This window comes from Cylas formicarius, unplaced genomic scaffold (assembly GCF_029955315.1).
Source record: "Cylas formicarius isolate icCylForm1 unplaced genomic scaffold, icCylForm1.1 PGA_scaffold_3__17_contigs__length_32017465, whole genome shotgun sequence".
NCBI lineage: Eukaryota > Metazoa > Arthropoda > Insecta > Coleoptera > Brentidae > Cylas > Cylas formicarius.
This window is the reverse complement of record NW_026844326.1, coordinates 3743332-3757694: the sequence shown is the minus strand read 5'-3', so window position 1 is coordinate 3757694 and position 14363 is coordinate 3743332. Positions and strand designations below refer to the sequence as shown.

Genomic DNA, 14363 nt, shown 5'->3' with positions numbered 1-14363 from the left:
TTCACGGATTGTGCAAATAATTCTTGAGCTACAAAATTAGGTTTCGGAAACATACGTGTATTTCCTGAGCTCGTATCCATAGGTTCTGGTTGATTATTTTTCGGAATATTTTGGTTTCTAGCGGTTTGATTTCTTAATATTGCACTTGCACGTTGATTAGCAAAGATCGGATGTTGTTGATTAGGAAGTCTATTATATGGTTGCCAAGTAATAGGTCTTGGTTGATTCTGTGGCGGACTTTGAAATGGTCTAAACATTGGTCTATAGTTTAATTGGTTTTGATTTGGCATTTGAGGAGTTTGATTTAGAATATTTTTAAAATTAGATTGGTTATTGTGAAAATTTTGAGACTGGGGGGGTCTAAATAGGTTTATTGGCGTTCTCACAAAGTTTTGATTCATTCTTGGTTGCGGTTTATACATTGTATTAGCTAAATTGCTATTATGACCTGTTTTGAAATATACGAAATTTTCTTCTTCAGTTACATAGGCCAGTGCTTGTTCTAAATTATCCGGATTCTTTAATCGAGTTACTAGTTGCAGATGGTATGGTAATCCATTAATAAAAGTTTTTAATGCAAAATCATCATAATGTCTAATTTTAATATTTCGTTCATTTACTTCTTGAATTTCTGAACTCAATTTGGAACACAAAAGACTTCTAGCATCCTGGATTCGCATGCCGAATTGGAGAGGTGTTTCAGACTTTAACGGTTTCATACTAATTAAATCTTGAATCAAACAATCAATACTTCTCTGGTCACTAAACGTTTGAATTAAAACGTTCTTAATTAATTGCCAAGAATTTAGTTCACTTCGGCTACAAATCAAATCAGCGGCTCTACCACATAATTTACTTCTAATTGCATCCAGAATTATTATATTTACATTATATTTACATTATTTTGATCTAATTAATAATTTCGGATTGCCATCAAATGGGGCAATGTTATCAGTTTGGAATCTTATTAGAGGAATATTTAATGCCATTTTATTACTTCGAGATGTATTATCAAGTTGTTCGTCTAAGCTAATGTCTAGAAAATTTCGGATCAATTCGTCTATACTATCGAAAGTTATTGACATAAACAGTACGAGGGTAAAATTGAGGTTTAAACGAATCTCTTATAACTACAATTACTACACTAACAATGGAAAATGGGAAATTGGAATATTCGACTTACAGTGATGGGATTTTCATTGCTTGGTTTCTTCGACTGTTTGTTTTTTCTTTTCTTCTTCCTAGCCTAACGCCTATAGGAACCGGAGATGTGTTCTAGCTCCCAGGTCTTCCTAGTCTAATTTGGACGAAGTTGGTCCTGTTCCCTTGCACACAGTTCAATCCGGAGGCGATTTTTGTCCTCTTCGAAGATCACGATGTACTAGTGTCTCTTGACTGTTCCGAACTTGAATTTACGGTTCGTCGATAAATCGCTTCGGCGATTTTTGTCCGAAATTTGCGAAATTACCGAAAAATCCGCTCCGACTGCGCCAGTTACGTTTGTTGATCAGAGAAACACTTTTTTAAAAAAACTTTAATTTGCTTAAAGAATTTTATTGTCGTTAAAAACGGGAACGATTTATAACAACAAAAGCGAGTTGACTGCCTGAAGTTAAGAACAGAACTGGTTCTCCTGTCTCAAAATTATCTTAACGTTAAGTTGTATACAATTACATAAACGGAATAAAGCGATATCTAAATGCACAGTGTGCGATTAAATTATACTAAGGTAAGCAGTTTATTGGTATGTAACTCGCGTAATCCAAAAGAAATTAAAAAAATGTTTAAAATCTCTACTGACGCCAACGGTTTTTCATAGTTTGTCTGAATACGGAAGTCATAGGTATCATAGATAAAAAGAAAAAAGTTTTTATTTGTTTTTATGTGGTATTTAAAAAAATAATTATTTCGAAAGTTTCCTTTGTAATATTGCTATTGGTCAATAAATGTCTACTGCACTCCTTGTGGTACATGGAATTGGATCTTCCGACCTAACAATTCGGCTTTCAGCCATGGAAAAATAATTGCATTGATTTTAAAGTGTTTACAAGGATTGTAGCTCTATTTTTATGGAGAGAGTGAAAAATATTGTGAGTTATTTCGACCAATTTTACTTTAAATTCTCTCAGTAAACATATCTGGATTTAGAAACGTAATTAATAGCTTTTCTATTTTAGAACGTCGAACAGGCACCACCCTGATTTAGCTCAAAGCGGCCAATCAACGTTGAGAAAGTCGCAACGGGGTCGGCAGCCTGCTGACGAGGTGACCACCACCGTTGTGTTTTCGTTTTGCGACGAACAATTTCCGTATCGGACGAAAATTCCGGGCAGCCACGTGACTCTCAAACAGTTCAAAGACTATTTACCGAAGAAAGGGAACTACAGGTGAGCGTGTTTTTATATTTTTTAAATGGATAAGCGGTTGGACCAGCTTTTTAGCGAGTTAGATTGCGAGGCATAGAAATTAAAGTACCTAATCTTCGTGTGGATGAACCCTTGATGAGTGAAATGATATTTTACAGTTATTTGCAACTTTAAAGAAGCCTAGAAAGCTGATCTTCTCAATGTATTTATCGTTGGATTAATTTAAGGCTTACATTGAGTGGCATTGATACCTTACAATCCATGTTACATCAAAAAATCTACTCAATTATAAATTATAATTAAATAAATTCAGGACGATATTTTTATTATTTAAAACTCTTTTTTTTTCTATATTAGGCATACTTTGTGTCCTATACTTGATTTAATTTTAAATAATAACATTGCCGCTTATGCCTATAGTGACTAAAGTAACTAACCAAATCTTCACTCATATATAACTGACATTAATTTACAGGTTAATCTAAATTAAGTGTTCATCATTGGTAACTTTATTATATGTAAAGATACAAAGTCTGTTAAATTAGCAAAATGATTGACGGAGAAAACAGAAAACCAATTGAATGTAGGGTTTTGGAAATAATGAGGAAAATGTCTTTTTAAATGGAACACCCTGTAGATTTTTGACTCTAAGGGTTGTAAATCTCCAGCAGAACAAAAAAGGTTATATATATATATATATATATATATATATATATATATATATATATATATATATATATATATATATATATATATATATATATATATATATATATGTATGTATATATGTATATATATTCTCACGTATTGATTCACGGATGGAAAAATGTGATGACACTATATTCCGGGATATCATCCGTTCGCTCGTTGAACTCCGAGTGGAATCCTGCAAATCCTGCATCCGACTGGGAATCCTGCAGACGTTTCGCCAAAATCTCACTTGGCATCTTCAATGCTCGCGCTCCGTGTTCGAAGTGTTTTCGGAGCGCGAGCATTGAAGATGCCAAGTGAGATTTTGGCGAAACGTCTGCAGGATTCCAGTCGGATGCAGGATTTGCAGGATTCCAGCCGGATGCAGGATTCCAGTTGGAGTTCAACGAGCGAACGGATGATATCCCGGAATATAGTGTCATCATATATATATATATATATATATATATATATATATATATATATATATATATATATATATATATATATATATATATATATATATATATATATATATATATATATATATATATATATATATATATATATATATATATATATATATATATATATAATTGAAAATAATCGAATTATCAGCACATTTCTCTTTTAGACCAGCTGGCTATGAATGGTTGCGAAATAAAACTCCATTGTCCTTTTATTGTTTTATTTGATCTTAAGAAACATGAAAATCAGAACACAGAAAAACTAAATAACCTAATTAATTTATACAAGTAGAAATCAAGTGGAATCTGGTGCCCTAGGCGGACAAGGAAGAGGTCCACTTGTAGCAATCTATTTATTGAAAATGGTTGTCAAAAATTGATATGTGCCTCGGAAGTTATGAGCTGGTGCGCCATCTTGTTGTAAATGGGAATTCTACCTACTTATACGATCAAGGTCACCTAGAAAAGCATTCAGAATTTCAGTATTTCAGCGTGCCATCGTAAAAATGTGGACCAACAATACGCGAACCAAACTTTAAAGCTGAAAGCAACTTGTGGGCCTCGGGTATGTACTAGGAATAAATTTTCTCTTGACCAATAGTGATAATTATTTCGATTTTAAATTCCAGAATTTAAAAAATTTCATTCGTCAGTCCACAAAATATATCGAAAATTATTTAAATTTTGGCCGCAAACGTTAACATACCAATTATAAATAGTCTTCTCTCTGCATCCCCTGCCAAAAGCACCTGAGCTGGTCGGAATTTATAAGGGTAGAATAAAATAAAATTTTTTCGTCTCCTTTTTGCAAAAACCGTTTCATTATTTCTAAAGATTCGATAAAGGCGCAGTAAAAATTGTTAATGTGGTGGGACGCTCTGAGGATATAGGTTCATGTATCGTTCTCTTGCCCTTGCAGACGATTTTCTGCATTCCAAATAGCATTCTAACACTTTTCTTCATATGTAAAAGTCATTGTTGAATAAGTGATACGGTAAAATTAATATCAATAACAGTTTATATAACAATACTAATAATTAAGACATTAAAAGTAATTTTTTGACAAGTTGTTTTCTAATTGGCAGGGCTGTCATTATTTTGTACAGCCTTCTGTGACCAATTTTTTCTACATCTTTATCGAATTTTTAAAAACAATGAATGCGTTTTTGATAAAAGAATGAGATGAAAACATTTTATAATAAATGAAGACGGGGATATTGTTGTTATTATTATTGTTTCTAACGCTCTAATAAAACAGTAAAAGGAAAATGGAGTTTTATTTCGCAACCATACATAGCTATCTAGTTTAAACGAGAAATGTGCTGATAGTTTGGTTATTTTCAATTTTAGAAATATTGCATAAGACCTTCTTTGTTCTTTTGATGATTTACGAACGTTAAAATAAAAAATATACAGGGTGTACGTTTTTCTTATTTTTTTCCTAAACCCCACATTCAATTGTCTTATCAGCAAGCAAAACACTGCAAAACAAAGCGACTGACGGCATACCAAGTTTTATCGTAAGAGACTGTTCCTACGCACTGTATGCCTCTTTATGCCACATTTGTAACCTGGTACCTGAAACGGGCGTTTCTCTATAATCTTAGAAAATTGCCAAAGTTTATTCTATTCTCAAAGAAGGTGATCATTACAAAATTTATCTTTGCTCAAATTCGAAATCAACTCTCTACACAACAATATGGTTTTTATGCAAAAAGATCATGTATCTCCAATTTATTTTCTCTGTCTTCTTACATCTGTGACTCCCCGAACAAGCAAGAGCAAGTTGACGTTATATGTACTGACTCAGAGGTCCTATCTGGTGCAACGTTGACAGTTCTTTGAAATTGAGGACTCCTTTTTTTCCAACTTCTGGTGGGCCTCAGGGTTTTTACCTTGGACCATATCTGTTCAATATATTCATATATAGTCTCATATCTTTGATCATCTTCGACAAGGTTGCCTATGCAGATGACCTAAAACTATATCACTGCATCTGCATCAAAGCCGGTACGGACTGCATGACTCTCCTGGCCAACATCAGTATTGTCAGTCAATGGTGTACTAAAATTAAATTGCATCATAACATCAGCAAGTATAATGTATTTTCTTATGTGGGGATTTTATTTGACCAAACGTTCTCATTTATACCTCACATTACTAAAATGGTTTCCAGTACAATGCAAATTTTAGGATTTATAATAAGGAATTCCAGGCATTTTTGTAGCTCATCTACTATAAAAATATTATTTAACTGTTAGGTTAGGTCCAAGCTTGACCACGGTGGTGTCGTCACCTGTATATAACTGCCACTCTCAGTCTATTGAGAGTGTGCAGAAAAGGTTACTGAAGTAGTATTAATGTGCCGTGGCTCAACGGGAGACATCAATAAGCTTTCTTAACGCAATTATCCAGATCCAATATCCATATTCAAAACCCTATTTACAATATGTGTGTTAACTTCAATAAATTATCATCACAGTGTGATTTATATTATGATGGTCTCCAGGCGATCCTTAGATAGCTTCGCGTGGTTCATACTGAGAAGCCTTATCCTCTTATCTTTTTTTTCTTTTCTTAGTTATAAAATTAGTACTTTTAAATGATTTCGTTGAGGTTATTGTAAAATTTTCGGGAAGTGGCCTTTTTTTCATTTTTTGGGTGAAGTAGAATTGGTCAAATTAAATTTTTAAATTTAAACACGATGAATTAACCATTTTAGAAATGGAATCTACAGTTAAATGATAAATAAAATTAACTCCAGTTGAGTTAATAAAACGAAAAGATAAATTATAAAAAAGGGAATCCTCAAAATCTGCATCTTCTTAACTCTTCTTAAATAAGATTATAGGGTTGAAGAATAAAGTAAATAATATGATAAAATCTTTAAAACATTTTACAACATGATGGGAAGAGACAGGTACCAATGTGAAAAAGCAGTGGTTATTTGTAAACAAATTTTTAAAAAACAAAAAGGTGAAAACGCCTTTCATCGTTAAATGGCTGTCACTGATAAAATAGCTAAACGGGAAAAATATTTTCATAGAAATTGTTTCTGACATTTAAACTTTTAAGTATGGGTACTAATTTTCCGGACATTACATGTGAGAAAAATTCTAACTAGACCTGACTAATGAGCAGGAGATACCATATCTGAACTGAAACAAAACTCAGCGACAGTCAAGGGCATACATAACCTAAAAAAGGAAATTGTAAAAATTATAACGGTATTAGTTAATGATGTCTTAAGTTCTGGTACTTTTCCAGAATAATTAAAAATAAGTAAAATATGTCCAATTTTCAAATCTGGGAAGAGAGAATATATGAAATTACAGGCCAGTTGCAGTGATAAACGTCTTCTCGAAAATTAAAGAAAAGCTGATAAAGGGCTTTTTGTATTAACAGTATTTGTTGAATTAAAAAAGTAGTTAGCGTTTTGACTTCTTCAGAACTTAACTGAAACTGGCTTGCATTCTACTCTGTACCTGCTTAAATATTGTTGATTTCCATATTGGTGAAAGTTAAACCTTAGTCGCGGTCAAGATTGTGTAATTGCTTATAGATTTCTATAGATTCTCGGAACAGAAAATCTATAGAAAGGTTGATTTAAAAACAACTGACGTAGAACGAATCCAGAAGATTGGTAAATAAATACTATTACAGTAGCCTGTGAAAGTTTCTTTGAACAATTAAAGGTATACTGTTTGAGATTTAGAGGAATATTATATAGTATTATCAAATTATATTTTACAGGCAGAAAACAGTAAGTCAAGTTAGATGATATAAATAGTGATATGCTGTTGAGTGAGTGCGGAGTGTTTCAAGGTTTTGCGCTGGTGCCATTACTGAATTAAAAAAATGTTAGGCTTGTAGCATAACTTCTCTTTTGCTGATGATACTGTGTTGCTTTACACTGGAGGAGAGTAAAAACCATTAAACAATAGTGTGAACACTAACCTTAATCTCTACTTAAGTTGGCGATATTAAAAATAAACTGAAAATAAATGCCCATAACATAAATTTTATAATATTTAAATAAAAAAAAGCAGGTCCAAAATTTAAACATTTAAATAAAAATATAAAGCATATAAAGTCTGCTAATTGATAATAAATTAAACTCTTCCGGGCATATTGAATATTAGTATTTAGAATGAAACTAACCAAAACTAATTTTAACACTGCTCAAGTGCTTCAGAACAGAATTGTATAATGAACAAATTAAATAATTTACAAAATATTAAATGAAACACAAAAAAATATAATCTAACTATCAGATTTATTCAAGAACTTATAGGACTTAAGCAAAGGTTAGGTATTGTTGTAAATAAGTGAATCCACCTACACTGTGATAAGTAATTGCAAGCGTTCTCGAAGCCAAAGCTATTAGGCACTGTTTATAGAATTTGTTATTATAGTAGTGTAATGATATAGGGATGTAATGTTTCAAAAAAAAAAAGTAATTTTGAATAATGTGTAGACTTCTTATATAAACTCGTATAATTTTAACATTTTAATTCGCTTATTGTCATTTTTACAACCCAGAATACACCACCAAAACACGTTTCACCAATTAATGCAGTTTAGACGGAATCAAATCACACTTTCAAAAAGACCAAAATTCTGAAACAGCTGTGACTTTCATTTGCTGTGACGGTAGCGATAAGCAATAAATTTGCTCTTTTGCAATTTAAAATGAAAATCTATTTCTTTTTCTTCTTAGTTTTTGTCGTGGTTCTTGTTTGCTTTGATATTTTCCATAAAAATATATTAAAATTTTGGTTTCATATATTGGCCATTTGTGTTCTTTTTCGTTGCAGTATTTGGGCTAGCAACGCTGAGAAAATGTTGTTTATTTATTATCATAAATTCTTACATTTCTAAAGAAACCTCGAATATTAGGTTCGCGTTAATTATGTTAGAATGACCTTCAAACAAACAGTGTATCTTATGCCCCGTTATTTTCGCCCTTTTTAGATTCTTCTTCAAGACTGTTTGCGAGGATCTCGGCAACCAAGTTATACAAGAGGAGGTAAGCAACGACGGAGACGTACTTCCTTTGTGGGAGGGCAAAATCATGGCTCAGGTGAAGCCCGTCGACTGATACTTTTTTAAATTTTCATAAGCCGATAGAAGATAAGGACCGCTCGCAAGATTTCGGGAAGCGTCGGTAAATCTCTAAAGTTTCGGTGTAGATTTACGCGACACAATTTTAAGTTTGCCTAAAAATGCTTTTCGGTCCATATTTAAGGGTTGTTCAGTCTCTATGAGTAATATTCACAAATCCAGATTCAAAGTAGATGCTACAAAGTCCAAATATGCAGTGTGATTCACTTTATATTAGGGTTTCAAAAAGATTTGCTTCTTTCTGGAATATGTAAAGTTTTATTATGGGTACTTTTAAAAATTCCTTTCATTTTATACAGGTTGTCCCAAAAGTGTTAAAATGTAACCAAGTTACATTTCTCAAATTAATAACAAGTGTTTCAGGTATGTGAATTATAAAAGGCTTTCCATATTATAAATGGTTGTCAAAAATCTGTTCTGATTTACTAAGAACGCCATATTTTTTAGCTTACTGGGGAATGTACTTTTTACTTATTTTTTATTTTACATTACATATAGCTTACTATTCGTGTTTTGACAGAATCCGTGAAATTAACATTAAGTTCTAGTTTGTTTATTGGATAGTCTGTGAATTTAGATATTAAGATCTTAAGAGTTACAACTTGTGACATGATTCAAAACCAGGTTCAACAACTAGTTGGTACTATAAACAATAAAATGCATAGTGATAAATAATATTATTTATTATCCAGACTACAACGGCAAACTAACTTATAAAAACAACCAATTTTCAAAATGTCTACAAACTGTTGCTAATTCTGGATAACATTTGCGTTATTACAGTGTTTCCATCAAAATAAGTGTAGTGGTGCTAAGTCTGGAGATCTGTGAGACCCATTTCAAAACACATTTCTTCCAATCCTACTGATTTCAAAATTTGGTGAACTGCCCAATGATAATGAGTTGTTCTAATGTGTTAAACATTACAAAAAATAATACACCTATAGCGCAGTAAGACAAAACTGACAGCTATAATAATTATTTTTATTTTCAAAACACCAATTAGCGTCAAAAATTTCGCGTATAGTTAAGACAGGTTAAATCATTCGATGGGTAATTGAAAAGTACAAAGTTAAAAATATGGCGTTCCATTTCAATTAATCAAGTTACAGCCAGAAGTTATATTTTGCGCACCTTGTATATGCGAAGTTGTTTATAATACCAATCGGATGTAAAATATGGTCTATGGTTACAGTGAACCCTGACATAATTTAAATATTTTTGATATATTTGAGAATTATTATTATTATGTTATTACTTATTTTGATCGTAGAATCTGTATTGTATGGAAGTAATTATAGAAAGTAACCCTAATAGGACATTACACTTACAAAAGTTATATTTCGAAAAACTTAGCGTGAATATCATTGTACATATTGGACATATTCTTTTCGTTGATCTTATGCATTCAAACTTTCCGAATCAGTGTTGCAAACGTAAAAGTATATATGTTGTCAATAATCAAATGAACGTCGGAAGAAGTGCCTTCAAACATTCGAAATGTTTAGTTTTTGGCGCCATTAGCAATACATTTAGACAATCACTCCCTTATATTAACACGGTTTTCAGAAAATAAAAAGCAACCCGGCAGCTGTCTTAACGTTTGACAACTTTACGTTGATAATGGTGGATTCACGCACGTGTTAACAAAACAACAGTTTATTTAGTTAATTCATTAAAAATCAATGGCGCGTACTCACTTGCCAATAGAAAATAATCCAAAAAAAATTTGGTTGTACGTGATTGATTTTGTTGGTAATAAATTCAAACACAAATTGAAACACAACAGCCTGAACAGACATGTTCGTGACGCACATGCGCATATTTGATTGGACGTAAGAAATTAATGAAAAGTTACATGTCCTTAATCAAAACACTAATTAAAGGACCATTTAAATTTTTAATTTTAAATTAGTGTAAATTTTTATGGATACTTGCGTAAATCCCCCATAAGTCACGATTTAGCTTGTCTGGCCGTTGTAACCTCCCCAGCGAATGCAAAAAAACTTGTTTTTTTTTAATGAATTTCACCCGACTTTAATGAAATTTTAGTATGTTATAGAACTAGTTCACTTTTTTTAGAAGACAAGATGATGTAACTAGAATATGTTCATTTTTCGTTTTTCCTTTTATATGTATGAACTTTTTATTATTGAATTTTTTAAAATGAAATTGACACGGATATCGCCTTTAACTCTTTATTTATTTTTTTCGCAAAATGGAAAAAATCAAATAATTATTTGGGTATTGTTAGGCGTTAACGTTCAAAGTAATGAGTCGGAAATTTTATTTTTACTGCTATGAAACAAGATTTTACGAAAGTATCACCTGTTATTCATATAAGTTTTAAGTTATGGTAAAATAATAATTGTAGTAATAGTAAAGAATGTCGAAAGCTCTCTGTTTTGTGCAATAGCTCCGAAAGTCAACAAAAAATAAAATAATAGGTTTTAGCTTAATAAGGCAAATTTTTGAAGAATAAGTTAAAATTTCTGACTTAGTCAGAATTTCCGTGTCAGGTCAGAAAAACAGTCATAATTTCTGGAAAACAAGTGAGAATTTTTAACATGGTTTTCACAGAAACGAAGCAAATTGAATCATCAGATATATAAGGTGATTTATAAATAATTTGGAATCTAACTGGAGGCAGACACCAAAATATTATGAAATTCCAACATTGTATTTGATTTTTTTTATTATTATTACCAAAATTGTTATTGTTAAATATTTTTTTTAATGCTCTCCTCTTATCTTTTAAGTATTGGAAAGAATACCTTGAATTATATAAGTGTAAATAAATCAAAAACCGATTTAGCTCACAAATTATAACTTATATTACAAAAATTTTGACTTATTTTCCGACTTTTTTTTTCAGAAAATTTGACAGCTCATAAATTTTGACTTCGCGTTTAATAAATAAAACCTATCTTTATGTTTTTTTGGTCTGAGAATAAAATAACTTTTGACACGTTGGAAAATAATTATTGACGTTACTTATACACAAAAAGAATAATTTAAACTTAGATAAAGTACCTTCTATGAAACTGCATTGACATAGTAAAATAATAATTAATTTATTTAATATTGAGAAATTGAAAGAAAAAACAAAATAATTTTCTGTTTTTTAATCTTTATTTAATCCACCGCAACATACTAAAACTTCATTAAATTCTCATGCATTTCTGCGGGGTTCTTTTTTTTTTAATTTTATTTAAATTACTTCAGTATTGTAATTGCGTTTGTAATTTTTATTTTAACTAATTTGATTAAATTTAGAGTTACGAAGCTTTGCTTAGTCGATTTTTGAGATTGTGTTGTATTCTTTTGATTAGTCATGAGTATGATTTTATTTTTGTCGGTTTAAAACGACATTATTTCCGCTCCATTATTTCTAAATAGCGCGTAGTATAATTAAAAAACATACCTCAGTCCTTTATTTAACGCGGATGGAGAAAATCGTCGGGTTTTTCTATCGTTAGGCTAGTTGCCTGTAAATTTTTTACTTAATTTGCGATAGTTTTCGTTTAATCGTTAGAACTGATTTTACGTAGCGTTTAATTTTGGCGAAGTTGGACGGGTCGGACCTACCATTTTATTTTTATTATTTATTTTCATTGCGGCGACTCGGTCGGCACGACCCTCTTCCAATTTTACCGGAACACCCTTTCTTATTTTTAGTGTATCATACGGTTAGTTGTCGACGTGTGGATAACTTATCCTCCTTTTTTTAACAACAAAAATACTTATTTTTTATATAATAAACGGTATTTTCTAATCGACGGTAAAAATTAACGCAGTATTTTTTTAATAGTAAAATTAAAATTCGACGTTTTTGTTGCCGCGATAATTTTGATATCGAAAGTTTGTCATTTCGAAATACTGTGCACCTTTTCGTTTGTATTTTGTCACGCAAATACAAAATTAGTATTTTTTACTTTACGAGTTTTACTCCTTCCCTATACCTTCTACTAGTTTGCGTTAATTTGATTAATGCACAGTGTTCAGAGTCTGAAATGGTCACCAGAAGGCAAAATTGCCATCTTGGATTTTAAAACCAGTTTTCTTGTAATTTTTTTTTTGTATTGATGATGCTTAGAGTGAACACTCAGAAAAATTCAAATCATTTTTGTTAGATGCTTCGTTAACTTCGAAACTTGGCGTCTCTATAAAGGGCTAGGTTATTAAACTTGTTATGAGTGAGATGATTGCGATTGTGTACCCTGCCCCCAGATGGCAGCTAAAAGAATGACGAAAAAAATATTTTTTAGAAAAAAAACTAAATGTGACAATATGATTTTTTACGAAGCCAGATAGTCGGCACAACAACCCAGTGGAAACCGCATCTCAATATCTTTATCCTAATCTAAAATAGGAATAAAAAATTAATAAAAAGACTCTTCTGTCTCTACAACTTGAAAAAACTTTCAAACATGATTTATGAAAAAACTGAAAATTTTCGTTTATGTTATAACCAGAATCACATTGCAAAATTTGAAAAACTAACGTCAACGCTAGTGTGGTAAATGTTTATGGCACTAACTTTCTGATGCGGAAAAATCAATTCCCTGCAAAAGCTTTCAACTTCATCCTGCCTCACGTATTATCCCAAAAAAGGAAATTATCTCAAATGTCGGATCCATCCTAAACAAACTGCCATCTCAATTAAAACATGCATAATCCAAAACTCCTAAATATAATATTCCAAAGCCTGAAAGCATTGCTCTAAAATCTTTAAAATCTAATCCCGACATCATAATTCTAAAAGCAGATAAAGGAATTCTTACAGACGGATCCTATCGTCAATTTAAAAAAGATCTTATGCCATCTGTGGAACCTTAAATTATAGGTTTTTCTCTATCAGAATCCATACTCTAAAATTCCCGTTTATTCAGACTTCCTAATATTCACAAACCAAGATTACCCCTTTCAGCTATTGACAGCACCATTGGTGCTGGCTCCTATATTAAAACCTTTTACAGCGAAAACTGATAGTTTCGTCATTGAACAATTATATCTACAGAATATTCAGGTTAGTTTCAACAAACATCGGGAACAGCTATGGGTTCTCCATTACCACCAGTCATTGCGAATATGTTTATGCAAGCCTTTGCGAAGGAAGTCCTCGACACCGGAAGGTGCGCAACCAACCAACCAAACCATGGAAACGCTACTTTGATGATACTTTTGTTATCTCACCTCATGGTCCAAAATCCCCCCGAAATTTTCTTAGCTACTCACACTCCATACACCCGAACATACGTTTTACCATGGAATTCGATTCTAATAATAATCTCTCATTCTTACATATTTTTATCAAGAGAAAATCAGACCTAAAATTGGGTCATTCTGTTTACAAAAAACCTACGCACACAGACCGATGCCTTAATGCATTGTCTCTTCACCATCCGGCCTAAAAATCATCGGTTATCAACTCTTTTGTCTTCGGAATCGCAAAAACTATCCCAGCCCAAGTCACTGACCCCAGAATTTTAACATCTTACATCTGCTCTTCTCTAATGATTTCCACATTAGATATATTAAGCGTTCCATCGCAAAATACACTTCACCACAACCTTTCAAAGACAATGTGAGTCAGAAAGCAACACTTGCCACTGTTGTTCTGCCTTACAATCAGTCACTGACCACATGTCAAAAGTTCTAAACAAATATAACGTCAAAACCAGATTTACCACTTATCCAAAAATCCATATCTGTA

The 14363-nt window shown here is 31.9% G+C and overlaps 1 protein-coding gene across 7 annotated transcripts in view; it reads left to right on the top strand.

Moving 5' to 3' along the window:
- The window catches only part of LOC132699111 (axin), a 164106-nt gene extending 151553 nt beyond the window's left edge, over nucleotides 1–12553 (top strand). For all 7 annotated transcript variants that reach the window (XM_060665615.1, XM_060665609.1, XM_060665612.1 and 4 more), the window contains 2 exons: nucleotides 2178–2387; nucleotides 8498–12553. In XM_060665615.1, the coding sequence (XP_060521598.1) occupies nucleotides 2178–2387; nucleotides 8498–8624 (337 nt within the window). In that variant the 3' untranslated portion in view covers nucleotides 8625–12553. The remainder of the gene's footprint in view (nucleotides 1–2177; nucleotides 2388–8497) is intronic.
- The last annotated feature ends 1810 nt before the right edge of the window (nucleotides 12554–14363 follow it).